The sequence below is a fragment of the Melospiza melodia genome, chromosome Z (assembly GCF_035770615.1).
Source record: "Melospiza melodia melodia isolate bMelMel2 chromosome Z, bMelMel2.pri, whole genome shotgun sequence".
Taxonomy (NCBI): Eukaryota; Metazoa; Chordata; class Aves; order Passeriformes; family Passerellidae; genus Melospiza; species Melospiza melodia.
The window spans coordinates 32,079,980-32,095,991 of NC_086226.1; the positions used below are offsets into that span (position 1 = coordinate 32,079,980).

The 16,012-nt window shown below is 42.1% G+C and overlaps 1 protein-coding gene across 7 annotated transcripts in view; it reads left to right on the forward strand.

Annotated features, from left to right (window-relative positions):
- Positions 1-16,012, forward strand: part of SNX18 (sorting nexin 18) — a 98,494-nt gene that overhangs the window by 27,242 nt on the left and 55,240 nt on the right. For 6 of the 7 annotated variants that reach the window (XR_010031117.1, XR_010031118.1, XM_063180045.1 and 3 more), the window contains exon 2: positions 13,982-14,049. Coding sequence is in view for 5 of the 7 variants with exons in the window: in XM_063180045.1 (XP_063036115.1) it covers positions 13,982-14,025 (44 nt within the window). In the remaining 2 variants the exon portion in view is untranslated. Of the gene's footprint in view, positions 1-13,981; positions 14,050-15,220; positions 15,547-16,012 lie in introns of those variants that run through there. The other variant, XM_063180047.1, reaches the window with a different exon arrangement.

Here is a 16,012-nt window from a genome sequence, read left to right on the forward strand (position 1 = left end):
ATTCTAAATCGTGAATGCCCAATGGGTGAAGTATCCTGCAGAAGGCAGTTGTGACTATTTTCTCTTTAGAATCATTATTGCTTGGTCTAAAATACAGGAGCAGCCACGCCAGGAGGAACCTCTGGCAGTAAATGTTCAAATGGCGTCAAGGTCATCTCAAAACCTCCCTTGCATTCTTCTGCACTTGGAGACAGCAAGGAAAGGACAAGCCTTAGCTCACACTTATCACAGATGCTTGTTCCTGAGACATATGTTCCTGGATCTCTGAGGCCAAAGGAGGTGGGATTCCCTTATGCATGGGTGAAACTATTTCAGTGCTATCCAGGACATTGTGCAGGAGTTAGTGACATTCACACTGGCATCAGTCAGGGCTCAGCATGACCTTGCTCTTTAGCAGGACACGCTGTAGGTGCCCACCTTCCAAAGTGTAGTCTGGGATGTGAGTCCCCGGGCTATAAAAGCTTTCATCTGAAGCTGTACAGGAAGGACATAAGCTCTCAAGGGGCTGTGTGCTCATTACCCCAGTGCTCATTCCATCCACTGACTACTTCTGTATGATCTTTTTCTTCTCCCCCTGGGAAATGTGTACGCAAATTGTTCAAGGAGTCAAGTCACCTGATGCAGAGATCCTCTCCATGAGCCAGACACCTTAAACTAGGTTTACAGGGTCTGCATTCCTTATGGGCCTTAAGCAGTTATCTGCTTGGATAGTCAGGAAATTTCATTCAAAATAGATCTAAAGTACATTAGCTAAACCATGTCAAAGCCTTATGTCCATATGCTCATCCAGGATTCATGCTATCCCCATTTAGCCTTATTTGCTCACATACTGAACTAAAGTAAATCAAATTAAGCTTAATACTGAATAAGAGTGCCCAGTGTTTGCATAGGGAGTTATGCAGCTCTAATACCTAAATTCCCATATGTAGCTGACACATGCAAACTAGTCTGAAAATTTTTGCACAGAAAAGATGCCAAATAATTTCCTGTATATTCTAGAATTTATGCAAATTCTGAGCAACTTTTCTCACTTCCAGCATATTTTCTAAACTGGGATTAGAGGCTAAGACTGCTCTAGTACAGGTCAGATTCCCAGTAGGAGCTACAGCTGCCTATCTACAGGAATCCCAAAGCCAGAAAAGGCAGGGTGAGAAAAGGCTTTTCAAGCCTACATGGTTCTCAGGGTTGCTGCAGTACATCACCATGTGTGCGAGGCATGATGTGCCTTCTGCCCTTCACAGCACGCGATGCCATCCTTCTGCTCACAGCCCTCTGCTGAGCTGTATTCCCACAGACCAGTCACTGTCCCCGCTGCCCGAGGGACGAACAAGCATAACAAAGGAAAACTGGCAAAAACAGGTTGATAAAATTGAATTGTGATCTGTAGCAATTGGCAGTATTGTCTACATGTTTATGCGTAGGGGTGACTCAACTGTTTTCCTATTATTGGTGCATCAGACATGTTCTGTCTGAAACAACTCTGTTTTTGTATAAATTTTCTTTACATGTATCCTTTCTACATTGATTACATTACTCCAGTTGGGCTGGCTGCATTCTTAGAACTTGTATTAAAAATTCTTTAAAACTTTTGTCAAGATTTTACCTGTCAGATACTTCTTTTCTCTTGTGAATAGCTGTCACTGAAATACTGTTTCAGTGGTTAATTTGAACTCTTTCTGACTCTTTTTTAATTCCTGCTCAAATGTTTGTAATTTCATAGTCTGATAGTGAGCAGAACCTAATCTCTATCAGTGGGGAGATAATGTAAGTGGGCTTTTTCTGATGATGAACAATACTGATGAGCAATACTGAGGAGCCCAAAGCAGAGATGTGTCTCAGAGTGTAGTGAAGCCATATAAGCTGCTGCCATGAGCTGCAAAACAAGAAAGTTTGGGGATACATTCAAAGAGGCATCCAGTTCTCAAATTATATATTTAAAATACCTTCATCAGCCTCCACTCAATCCTGAAAGTGCCTAATTCCATAACTATTTACATTTTCATGTTTATGTTTTTGAAAGTGATGCGATGGAGGTGCATCCATCGCACTTTGCACCTCCCTCAAGGTTGCTCAGGTCTTCCCACGGTCAAATACCTCATTGCTTAAGGTGCATGTAAAATTCATCAGCACAGATGTACTGGACCTTGCTCTAGCTGAGTTTCTTAGAGTTGTGATGATATTGCTAGAGGTTACCTGAAGGAGAGCAAGATCTAGATTATGCATCTGCCCGCTAAGTGCAGTGTCCAGAAACTGAAACCTTAAACTGTGTTCAGTTTCTTCTGGTTGATTATGCAGGCTTTTCTCTGGTAGGAGAGTTCATGGTTCCAGAGGGTTGAGTCCCAACACTTCCCAGCTAAGCTGAGAGCTTCTCTTTAGGAATTCAGAGTGCCAGGTGCATTTGAACTTACACTCATGTGGAAATGCTGGCTATTTTTTTTGCCTTAAACTGTCTTTCACAGAATCACAGATCTATTAGGGCTGGAAGGGACTCCAGGAGATCATCCACTCCAATCCCCTGCCAAGGCAGTGTCACCAAGACAGGTGACACAAGAACATGACCAGGTGGGTTTTGAACATCTCCAGTGAAGGAGACTCCATGACTTCTCAGGGTAGCCTGATCCAGTGTCACCCTCAGTGTGAAGAAACTTTCTTCATGTTGAGGTGGAACTTCTTGTGTTTTAGTTCATGGCCTCCTTGTCCTCTCACTGGGCACCACAAAAAAAAGTCCGGCACTATCCTCTTGGCACTTGCCTTTGAGATGTTTATGTGCATTTGTAGTCTTAGATGGATTTATGTGCATCTCTTTTCCAAGTAGTCTCAGCTCCCTCAGTCTCATAAGAAGATGCTCCAAACCCCTGATCATCTTTGTGACCCTTTGCTCCTTGGCTGTCTGGTGCTGAGAAACCCAGAACTGGGCACTCCAGATGTGGCCTTACAGGGCCAAGTAGAGGGGCAGGAACACCTCACTTGACCTGCTGGCCACACACATCTTGAACCACCCAGGATCCCGCTGGGCCTTCTGGCCAGCAGGACACACAGCTGGATCATTGTCAACTTGTTACCCACCAGGATTCCCAGGTCGTCCTCAGCAGAGCTGCTCTTCAGTAGGGCAGCCCCAGCCTGAGCTGATATTTGGGGTTATTCCTTCCCAGGTGCAGGACCCTGCACTTGCCCTTGTTGAACTTCACTAGGGTTCTCTCCACCCAGCTCTCCAGCCTATCCAGGTCCCACTGAATGGCCCTGTCTGATAAAATAGCCAATATTTCTTGTGTGAATTGTGGTGATCCTGCATGGTGCTAGCTCAGGCAGTAAGCTCTTCTGAAACCAGTGACAAGGTTTCGAGTGTCGCAATTACTAGGAAACGAGGCTGAGTTACAGTAAACCACAAACTGCAACATATTCTTTCTCACCTTCTTCAAGATATGTCTTTTTAACATAATAGAAGTTTAATTATCATATTATAAATAAATAAGTGGACTCTATGCCTGTGTCAGGGCTTGCTGATGCAGTTGTCACTGAGTAGCAGTAGCAGGTATCTACTTTCAGGTTGAAAGAAAACAAATGATAACAAACACACTCCCTAGTTCTTGCACATTTATTTATCAACATATAAGGAAATTGGTATCCTTCAATAAAATGAAAATATTAAAATCATGTTGACAGCAGTATCTCTCAGCTATGATTTGTTGGATATTTGTTGCCCACACTGATGGTTGGCAGCAGATGCCTGCTTTTTCATTACTGGCACCTCCCTTAAAAAAGAAAAATAAGAAGAAGCTAAACAGACAAAAACCACAAAACACACAAAGAAACAAGTAGATATTTAAATGACTCTATAACACACCGATGCAACTCTTCACTCAGGTTATAATTTCATGTGTTAACTAGAATAATAAACATAATGTCAGTATATCTATACCCCCTGTTAAGTGCTGAGTATTTAGGTAATTTTGTCATTCTCTTCTGCTAATTGTTTTGTGGCTCGCAGACTTTGAAGTAGTGTATTTTCTCTCTTATCATACAAGCTGGAAGAGTGCCCAAAGCATATTAGCTCAACAGCCAACCATTTCTACCTGCTGCTCACTGTCTGCTACTGCTAAATATATGCTAATGATGCTATCTGAGCCTTAGGATGAATTTGTAAATTGTGCTCATGGCAGGGAAATGAATGCTACTTACAAAGGTGACAAAGAAAGCAGCTGCTTTTAGATGAGATGAATCACCACATTATATTTTACTCCAGGGTAATAAATTATATTTTCAGTTTTGAATTTCTTTTTTGGAAATGTGATTATAGGGCAACAGTAGCATGTGAGAAACCTTTTAAAGTCTCCTGAGGCAGAATAAAGAGACTATAATAGAGTTTTTTTAATGATCTGATATTTAAATACATACAAATCTGTTACAATATGAGGTTTTTAGAGGACTTTTCATATATTGTGTTGCAATTTAAAAACTGCAGCCTTTGAATACTTTATAAGGCTTTTTTTCTTTTCTTTATGTTACTTTTCAACAACACTGTGCAATGGTCGGTATGTCTGAATTACTTATGTATAAGATATATCAAAAGCAATTAAATAATATGAGAGCAAATCAAGCTAATTTGAAATTCCAATGTGCTGTAAAATAATGCAGCCTCTGTTAAATATGTTTGGTATGAAAGAAAAATTTAAGCCAACTGTAAGTACAGCTGGAGTTGGAATTGTTTAAACATTTTTGAAAGATTACTAAGATATTTAAAAGACTGTCTGAAAACTTGGGTTCTGCATTTCACAAAGATGCAGAGGAACAGCATTTTGGAAAGCTCTGCTGTTCCTCTTTATTTAGTGTTTTTGTATTGCCACGACAAGTCGTGCCAATGCCCTTCCAACATGCTTTTTCATGCCCTATCCCTCAAACTAAAACAGGAACAGAAGGGGTGAAGAGAATCAGCCAGACACACAGAGTGGGTATTTTGGCTGTCCCTGGTGGGTGTCCCAGGGCACAGAGCTGCTCTCCCCTTGCCTGGCTGCTGGTCCCAGCAGTTCCCAGAGCCAGGCAGTGCCACAGGCTGGGCTGGGAGGCAGAGTCCAGCTTGGGGGAAGTCCTGCAGGAGTCTGCAAATGAACCATACCCACAGCTGGCTACTCACTGGGAGCTGGGCTGACTTCAGGTACAGGACAGCATGTCACCCTGAGGTGCAGAACTGCTGTCTCATGGGAAGACCAGCTCTAGTTCTTAAACCCTGTTCACATGTAGTGTCCTAAATGTGCTGGATCAGTCAGACTGATCAGTCAATCTGGGAAAAAACAGAGTCTCAATAATTTCTGAATAAGTTATAGAATTTTCTTTCATATGCTAAACTACTGGAAATAGAAACTTTTGAATTTGTCCTTGCTAAGGATGAAACAACATGAAAGAACTTTTGAAAATATTTCTATTTAGCCACAATAAAATACTTATCAAAAAGCAATGGCCAAAAATATGTGCAGGAAGTGTGACTGAGAAATAGGAAAAACATCTAAAGAAGTAAACTTAGGACACCAGGTATTTCAATCACACAAACATCACAGACCATGAGAGAACCACAGTGGCAGGAATTATCTTAGCCCACAGTAATTTCTGGAGCTGTGCTTAACCTCTCATAGATAGCACTGAAATTCACCATGTGAGTTTTCACAGAATCACAGAATATCTTCCTCCCGTGTGGGTAACCCATCAAGTCTAGCTCCTAGCCCTGCACAGCACCATCCCCAAGAATCACACTCTGTGCCTGAGAGCATTGTCCAAGTGAGCTCTGTCAGGCTGTGATGTGACCACTTCCCTGAGGAGCTGTTTCAGTGCCCAAACACAATCTGGGGGTAGAACCTTTTCCTAATATCCATCCTAAACCTCCCCGGACACGACTCCGGGCCATTGCCTCAGGTTCTGTCACTGCTCACTCAGAGATGAGATCAGTGCCTGCCCCTCCTCTTCCCCTCCCAGGGAAGTTGCAGCTGCAGTGAGGTCCCCCCTCAGTCTCCTCTCCTCCAGGCTGAGCAGACCAAGTGACCTCAGCTGCTCCTACAACCCAGCAGCTTTAAAAGAAAACCCAAGCTTTCTCAGTCCCTTCACATACATCGTGGTTGGAAGATGACTGTGAAATGTTTTGAGTTCTTTGTGAATGTGTTCCTATTAGAGAATTGTTATGGAAACCTAAATATCTCCAGAGACAAGACCTCTCTGCTGTGTAAACCTGTAGCCCTGCAGTGCAGTACTGCCTTCCAGCAAGAACCCATGAGCTCTGCAGGAGCTTTCCAAGACCTCGTGACTGAGACTCCTCAGGTTCACTCTGTCTGAATATCTCTTGACTTGCCTGCAGCTCTGTTTTGCTTAGTTTAACCTCCAGTTAACCAGGTGCCTGTGGCTAATTCCCTCTACTTGTGTTTATCCTGTACTTGTGTGGTACAATCGTGCTTTTACACAGCTGGCAGTAGCAAGCAGTGGCACTGGGTTAAATGAGATGTTTAAGGCTCTGTGACACAATATGGGGCAAAGAAATAGAGGTGTGGTATGACAGCAGAGGATGTGAGAAGTGGAGATACAGAATTCATCACAGACTTAGGGGGGTGGAGCAGTAAGAAATGGGCCACAGGTCTGGCACTTGAGACTCACCAGTTGTCCATTTTAGAAATGTGGATCCTGATCTGGATTAATCTAATTTGACAGCTAACAAAGGGAACATGGAAATAATATCTAACATACATAAATAGTATTATATGTAATAAATGCATTTGTAAAATGAAGCCATAAACCAGGAAAGCAAAAGAAAGGTAAAAAATTACTTTGGAAAGCATTAAAACCCCCCCCCCCCCTCTTATCCCAAGTGCATCTCAGGAAGGAGGAAGAATCCAATGTCATGACCATCACATTCCTCATGGTGAGTGACTCCAAGGGCTATGGTTGATGCTGTTATCTTCTCCAGTTGGTCCAGAGTTCCTGAGGGTCCAGAGGAAAGTGGAAGGGTGAGCACATGTCCAAAGAAAGGGGTAGAAAATATTAAATATGGGCATGACGATTTTATTATTGCTATGATTGAGTCTTTTCCTGTACAGAAGTGCTCTAACTGCATTCCTGGTCTCCTTTCTCCTGCAATAATAATATCTACAGTCTTGAATTGTAGATTAATTAATAATTCTTGAAGTAGACCATTAAGATTTTTGTTGCAGTAACAATAAATTCTTGGCTTTTTTTAGGTATGTGTCATGCTTTCTCTTAGTTCACAAAGAAGATTTTGAACATCATGGTGTATTATTTCCCGCACAGAAGGCAAAGAAATGTTTATTGTCAACTGGGGGGTGCCTAAGACAAGGTAGGCCAGCACTCTGAGCTCGTTGCCCAGTACTGACACTGACTGCATGGCTACACTGGAGCTAGCACCCTTTAAAAGTTGATTTACCCGCTCATATTTTCAATTTGAAAATTCTTTTGCAGACACTGTTTCCTGAAGAAACACAAGGTTTCCAGTCAAGGGCCTCTGTGGAAAGCAGAGGAAAGCAACATGCCTGTTGCTCAGTTTGGGTGAGCCCCTCCCTCTTGCTGAGTCCTGCCTGTCCCTTTCTGGCCCAGGTCTCTGTCTCTGGTCTGTCTGGGTCATCCCTAATGCTGACCATCAACCCTTGCCCATATCAGAGTAAAAGGCACAGGAGAAAAGGACAAATTTAACCTCAATCATTCTGGGAGGAAAGCAGGCTTGATAATAACCATGCCAGTGCCTGCCTGTGGGAATGGGAGGGCAGAGATTTAGCAGCCATGGGAGACCCCTGGCCTTGATCTCAGAGGGCAGAGTGTTTTGTCTCTTCCCTGGCTCTGTCTCAAGAGCTGTTATTACCCACAAAGTATCTCAAGGTAAAGATACTACTCTCTTACCATTAAAGGCGCCATGCTGAAATCATGTTAGGGTCTCCAAAAGTAAATTTTGACCATGTCTGAAAGACTTGGACCTCCATTTCTGGAAATGATGTGTTTATATATTGAACTGAGGTTAACTGTGAAAAGCAGTACTGTGCAGCCATAAGCATCAGAGGACCAAGGAACAGCTTGAAATGTCAGGCAGGGAACAGTAGAAAGATCTTTACAGTTTTGGCAAAAGGAGATGGAAGTGGGAAGAGAGGTTTTTATTACAGATACCATCTGATGGTAGTTTTACCAGGAAATAACTGTATATTTATATTTTTAGAGGCAAGTCTCCAGCCTAATAATACTACTATTGCTGTCTGCTGAGAGTTGCTGTGCCTGTGAGAGTCCCATACACTGAGCAAATTGCCATAAAGCAGGAACTGTGCTGCTGTGCAGAAGTGAGGGCTTCACTCAAACAGGTGAGCTCGGGTTGCTGTAGGTCCATGGAAACAAGCATGCACAGATGTTAGTAGGCACAGAACAAGGCAATGGAATAAGCCTTTATTTTATATTGGTTTTTCTGTTGTCTGAAATATCAGGACCATAATTTCAAGTTATGAATGCCTATGTAGTTACACGTGCATGCATACATTCACATTCATTCTCTGTACTTTGAAAATAGATACTCATGCAAAATAAACTCTTGTGCATAATAATTATCACCAGAGGATGTGAACTATTCTGATTCCTGACTGCTTACAATGAAATGTCCTCCAGCATATTCACTGCACAAATTTTCTATTTATTTCCCTTCAAGTATACACTGTTTAAATCTTATACTGATTTGCAGTTTCCTAGATTCAGAAGTTAATTACACCAACCTATATGTTGCCATATCTTGTATGCACAGTGCTTTGAGAAAGTACCAGAATTAACAGCAGTATCTTCAGAGGCTGCTCTGAGTGTAATAGGTTTGGATGTATTTCTCAAAAAAAAATCCACTTGCTTGGCATTTGATGCAAAGGGTTAGAAGACACACCATCTAGCCTGAAGCATGTAATCTGCATCTATATTGACTTTAGAAAGGTTTTGTCTCTGAATTTGAGGTGCCACATCCAGGCACCTCTGGAACACTTGCAGAGATGGTGACCCCATCTGGATTGGAGGGCAGTTCAACTTGTTCAGGGACACACAACAACAGACCCCTTCCCAGATCTCCCAGGTCTCCACAGTGTTACCTGCTGCCTGCACCTGCTGGAGCCTGTGAAGGACTCCTGATCACAGTTTACAGAATACATTCTTTATTAATATAATAGAAAATTGTGGCATGTTAAAGTTCAAAAATTGATGGTGATAGTATTTGGCTGCAAAAATATATTCAAAGCAATAAGCAGACCAGCTCTAATCACCAGTAAAAGTTAGGTCCAGATAATAAATCAGCATGCATGAAGTGCAATTCTTACCCAGTGGGCATTCCCATGGGAAAGAAGACATGTTCACCCTGTTGACTGATCCCAGAAATTATGATGGAGTTTTCTTTTATTTCTCCCCATTTTAACTTACTTTTATACCAGTTTTGCCTTTAAGGAGAGCTTGAGTGACTCATCATGCATCATGTTCACTGGGATGTGGTTGCACTTGGGAAGTGGGTAATCCCATTCAGGGAGTATCATCTGCATTTCACCCTATAATTTCTCTACTGTTATTACTTCTGCTAGAATGTGAATACGACTTCCATGTTTTCTCTGATTTTAGCCCCAGTCATTTTCCCACACCTCCCCTGATGCAATATAAAGACATTTACTCCATCCTTTCACTTGAGACATGGCAGAGGAGACTGAACCTACCTGGCTATAACCTCCTTTCAGGGAGTTGTAGAGAGTGATAAGATCTCCCCTGAGCCTCCTTTTCTCCACACAAAAGAACCCGAACTGCCTCTGCACCTCCTTATAAGACATACTTTCTAGACCCTTCACCAGCTCTGTTGCCCTTCTCTGGTCTCCTTCCCTCACTCCAGCACCTCAATAGCCTTCCTAAACTGAGGGGCTCCAAACTAGACACAGCCCTGGAGGTGTGGCCTCAGCAGGGCCCAGCACAGGGGGACAATCCCTGCCCTGGCCCTGCTGGCCACAGCATTGCTGATCCAGGCCAGGATGCCATTGGCCTTCTTGGCCCCCTGGGCACAGCCTGGCTCATGTCCAGCTGCTGCCACCAGCACCCCCAGCTCCTTTCCAGCCACTCTGCCCCAGCCTGTGGAGCTGCCTGGGGCTGTTGTGACCCAAGGGCAGGACCCGGCACTGGGCCTTGTTGAACCTCACTCCACTGGCCTCAGCCATGATCCAGCCTGCCCAGATCCCCCTGCAGAGGATCTGCAGCAGATCAACAATCTGACCCAACTGGGTGTCATCTGGAAATTGATTGAGGGTACACTCCATCCCCTTGTCCAGATGATCAATAGCAGTAATAAACATGACTGATCACAGCACTGAACCCCTGGGGAGCACCTCCAGTGCCTAGCTTTCAACTGGATTTATTTCTATTGACCACCATAAAATCTTTTCTGCCAAGGCCGATGTGAGTGTATTTTTTATTCCTTACTGAAATAACAACCCTTCAAATTTACCTTTATTTAGGGCCTATTAGTGATTTCTCTGTGGATGTGACAGCCTGGTCAGAGAGCCAGAAAATGGGATTAATTTTCTCACAGTGGACTTGAGAGACTTTTTAGGGAGTTGTAGAGAAACAATGATAGCTTGTTAGTATAAACAGCCTGCAGGTGGTGTTTTCCTGCTCTGTTTTTCTGTTCTTCTCAAGGACTGCTTGTGAGAAAGACGTTTTTGTTAATTAGCCAATCAAGTAGAATGTGTCAAACCTATCTATAAAAGAAGAAAATTTTCATATTGAAGCTGCTGTTGTGCAAACCAGCCTTCTGGTGAATTTGTGTCATTTCTTGCTCAATGGTGAAAATTTGTCTATCTGGACAGGTAAGCAATCACTGAATTTAAATTTGTATTTTAACCAAGAGACACAAAAATGTGATAAAAATGTCGTCTGTCCTTTTTGCAAATCTAATTCCAGGCAACTGAGATAAATGGCTTCCATGTATTTCCACTAGATTTGAAAGACTCATCACATACCCTAAATTTTGAGCCCCTAGTGCTGTTATTGTCATGGTGGTCTAAAATGATAAGAGAGTCAGCGTTCATAAATGTAGCAACTAAGATTTGGAAGAAAGGAAACTTAACATCAACTCATAATTTTTGGGACATGAAAAATCTTTCTCAACTGCTTCTTCAGGACATAATGGGGACTGTTGCATGCCCAAAAGCACACATTTGTCTCCAAAGTAGCATTACTTTGATAGAAGTTTTTACCTCTTCCTTCCTTCCAAGGTGGTTTTACACCTGGTTTATTTTTTGAAAGATTATTATCCAAAAGGTATCGATCAGTAAGAATTTTTTTTGTTTCTATTAGGTGTGAAAGTATTTGAATCTCAGCTAGAACAGAACAGAATCTGCACAGAATCTGTTCTGAAGCAAAAGACAGGGAGCTGCCCCTACATGATAATACAAAGTAAATCACAGAATCAAAGAATAGCCTGAGCTGGAAGGTCCCCATACTGATCATTGAAGTCAAACACCTGGCCCTGTGCAGGGTAACTCCAAGAATCACACCATGTACCTGATAGTATTATCCAAGTCTTATGTGGGATAGAGTGCTGGATTGAAATGCTCATATGCCATTCCATAAAGGTACAGCTGAGATGTATGGGAGTATGAAGAATGTTATGTTGAAAACAGATTATGCCTTACCATTCCATTCCATTGCATTGCTGAGCTAGCCTGTCTTTAAATTCATAAAGGTTTGTACTAGCTGGGTGTCTCAGTGGGTGTCAAGGAGATGAGGGTTCAACAGTGACCTGTTACACATATGCACAAGCAGGGTCTCCTTAAACATGGTGGCTTTCCAGGGCCAAATACAAGTATGGTGTATGCCTTCTTGGTCTGAAGGCAGTCCCAAATATTGGGATGCTTCTTCAACCATGCAGAAATCTCAGGCTCTGCTCAAGGAACCTGATTTTGCTGACATGTGAATCACTATGAGAAGAGGGCAAATCTGTCCCTGGCAAGGGAAACTTTGAGATTTATATGAGCTGACTCCAGTCAGAGTAGCTGCAGAGTAGCTGTGAGTGAGCGTTATAACTGAATGACAGTTTGCAGCTGTAATGGGTGATCCCATGTGCCTTGTACTGCCCAGACCCTGTTACTCACATAATTGTTAAAACTGTAATAGGCTCCTTAATATATAAAGTGGAGGTTGGTGTCTGGAGCAAGAGTGGGAGGTTGTGGTGCAGGCTGAACCCCTACCTCCTTGCCAGTGTATGAAAACTGCCAGATACATTTAATTGATGTTTTAATAAGTGAAATGTATTATATTTGATACTTCCACCAATGCATACTTGCAATATTTTTCCTATCAATATAAATGTTTCTTGGAAACATCTGTGGTTGCTGTAAATAGAACGAATACACCAGATATAGCAGACTAAGGCAGAGTCTAAGTATGTGATGCTTTTGCTGTAAACTTTGCTGAAAACTAAAATATGTACTTTTTTGTGACTAAATAAAAAAGAAAAATGTGAGATCTTCACTAGTATTGCAATCAAAGTACTGGAAACATTTTAGTGGTACTCGAATCTGGCAGGGATTAGCAAATATTCTATACAAGTTTCCTGCATTAATAGACTGGCTGCTGTCCAAACTGAGGCTCTTCTGTTAAAATAGACACTGTTTTAAGGAGATTACTCAGCAAATTCTTAATTTTTTAATAATTAAATTCTAATAATGAAATAAACAGTGTAGTCAGGAGACACCCTCCCAAATCTTTGCAATGTTCCTGCAACAATAGCAGACAAGAATGTATGAGGAAAAATTACATTCACAGACACCAGCAATAACTAAACCGGGTTCCTTAATATACAGTTTTTTCAGCAGGAATTTTTATTTTGTGTGTTGGCTACTAAGAGAGCTCCAACTTTTCCCCTAATAAAGGGAAAATCTGGAAGAGTTGTGTTGTTTATGAAACATAGATTTGACTTTGTCTCCTAGACTGAAAATTTATTGCATGATTTGGAAAGGGACTGCACAGAGGTGGAGGAGGAAAGCAAGGAAAGAAAAAGGACAAAAAGAGATTCAGAGGCAGACATTATTCAAAACCACAGTCAAGGACATAGCAATAGTAGGTTAGATATTAATAGGCTGCTGGATAACTTCATTGCTTCAAAATGCCGGTTAAGAAATCACATATTATTCTTGCCAGAAGTTACTTCCCACAAAGAATGTTTTCCTGAAACTTTTTCCTTACTTTATAATCGCTGAAATAAGAAGAAATGAAAATAAAGAAGCAGGAACCTTCTCTTGTTGAGGTAGCTGGCAATATCTCCAAAACCAAAAAGTTAAATTCTCAGGAACCTGAATTTTTCAGAATAAAGTCCCCTAGCCAAAACCCCAATCTCAATGGTTCTTGTATTTTTCACACTTTAAACCCCTAATAATGTGTTAAAGAATCACTTCAAATTAGATGTTCAGAAAGATAATAGTGCTCAGTTGTATTGTGAGTTTAAAAAAGTGCTAGAGGGAATAATTTTCTATAAAGACAGATAAATTTCTGTATATCTTACATTAGACAATTGCTTGTTTTCTCCCTCATTAGCAAAGCCCTATTTTGATATATAGATCAAATTATTGCCTGTCCACCTTTAAGTAAATCCTCCTCTTAAATCTGAGAGATAAAAAGTGAACTAATTGCAAACACATCCATGATAGATTTTAAAAGCTGGTGTTTGTTCTGAAAGTCATACTGCCAGGGCTGAAGTTATTACTAGAAAACTAGATACTTTGGCATGTATTTGTAAGAGACATTACTAAATCAAAACAGCTCTGGCCAAACTTGGACACTGCATTAAATGACTTCTTGATGTACTCAAGTTGGCATAAGAAAGAATTCTTTTGGCTGGTTCCAGCATTAGCTGGGGGAAATGAAAACTGTATGCAAAAAGCAAAAATTTCTGCCCTTGCAGTCAGAGATGCTGTCTCAACTCTTCTCTCTCTGCTCCTCTCCCCAGGCAAAGCTGCCAAATATCAGAGGGAGCACATCGGGTTGCAGTGATCTTTCCACAAAGGGAACGAGCTGGTAAGTGTTAGGAATGCGTTGTTGTGGGGTAAGGTGTGTTACCATGCAGATGGAAAGGGAGCTGTGGGGTGCCAGGGCGTGCAGCAGTGAAGAAAGCGGCCAAGATGGGCCACGGACAGGCAAGAAGTAGATCAGTGACAATCTGGTTCCAAAGCAGTCTGGCTGGAGTCAGGCAAATCTGCAGGTCAGAGTGGAGTCTGCCCAGTTTACGGGAACTGCTGTCAAAACGGTGCCAGACAGGCAACTTTCTCTGATGGCACCAGCATTCTTCTCCCCATGCGGAGCAGCAGCTGGAATGGGACACAGGATGGGACAGCCAGGTTTGGGGGCAGCACAGCTCCTGGAGAAGTGGCTGGGGGGTGCCTTTCACACATCTGCTCACGCAGCCCAGCTGCCAGGAGTGCCTCCAAATCATTCACAGAGTTGGTCTGAGCTCTTTAAAGAGAAGCAGGATGAGACTGCATGGCCTGAACAAACAGTGCTACCACAGTTTCTTGTCTCTTTAGCATAAAAGTATAAATAGGAAGAAAAAATAATTTCTTTCCCCATTTACTTCGTTTTAACAATCAATAAGGGAAATGGACCTGACATATAAGACGTGCCACAGTTTTCTATCTCCGAAACACACTCCAACAAGCCATAAAAGCCTGATACAAAGGAATGGATTTGGATCCCTGATTATGTCCCAAAGAATTAAAAGCAAAATACAATTTTTTCTACATCTCTATGTTATCCCCAATGCCTTGCACAATAGAAAACTATGAAATGCTAAATGCCAAACTTGGTCAATCAATAAGCTTACTCCAAGTGACATCAACATAAATGAGGTACAGATAGGACTTAACTAAGTCTATCCTACCTGAATGCCAAGAACAACATACCCTTGCATAAATGGGGCATATGCAGAATTCCTTTAAAAGAATAGAATACTCCAGTGATTCAGAAACATTAAATTTCTTGAAAATGTTGATGTAGAACAGAGAACGTACTGGAAATCAATAACCTCACAGATGTATATTGGAAGAACAGAGCTGTAAGTCCAGGGACATGGTTTACTGATGTACTTGGCAGTTCTACATTAATGATTGGACCCAGTGATCTTAAAGATGATTCCCAAAGTAAATTATTCTATGCTGTTCTAATTATTTTCACCACAACTGTCTCAAAACAGCTCTAATGTGCTGAGAACATCTGCAGCCAGAGACACAGAGAAGTCAATAGAGTCTTGACACTAACACTTCTGCCAGAGATGAGTGATGGAAGAAGTGAGGAAGCCCAGTAAATTGGAGGGAGTTCATATATTTCCAGTTTGGAATAAACTGGAGCTTTTAATCTTTATGAGTAACTGGTTGTTGGCAACCAGTTTAAAGCTGATGGGTCAAGAGTGCCCCAGGATCAGATCTCACATGCAAGTGCAATCTCATTAAAACAGCTCAGCAGACCCAATGTGTGTCAGATTGTTCCTACAGAGCAAGAATAAAGGCAGTAATTCCTTGGCTCTTCTTTAATGTCTTCATCACTAATGAAATCCTGCCTATGGTAGACAAACCAGCTCAGCTGAGCAAAGCGCTATCACAGTCCCTGTGAAACTGCTGAAGTGTTTGAGGCTGGCAAGCCTAGCTAGCATAACATCTGGTATGAGAAAGAATCCATCACATAAGCAAAGATGAGGCATGTCACTGCTCAGAGACAGATGGGATCCATTTCCCCACAGACTGTGAAAGCTCTTTTTCAACAGCATTTGATTGAGATCACTTAACTGGCAGTGCATCAGACAGGATAAATGGTGACCTAGCCACAGTCTGCCACTCCATCCCTGCTACCAGCTCAGCAGGTGAAGATGCAGCAGGACCACTCTAAGGAGGAAGGGCAGGTGTGGGCACATGCATCCAGCTTGCAGAGCTGTGGAGCAATGTGTCAGTAGGCTGCAGGGCTGCTCTGGAGACACAGAGCGGGATGCTGC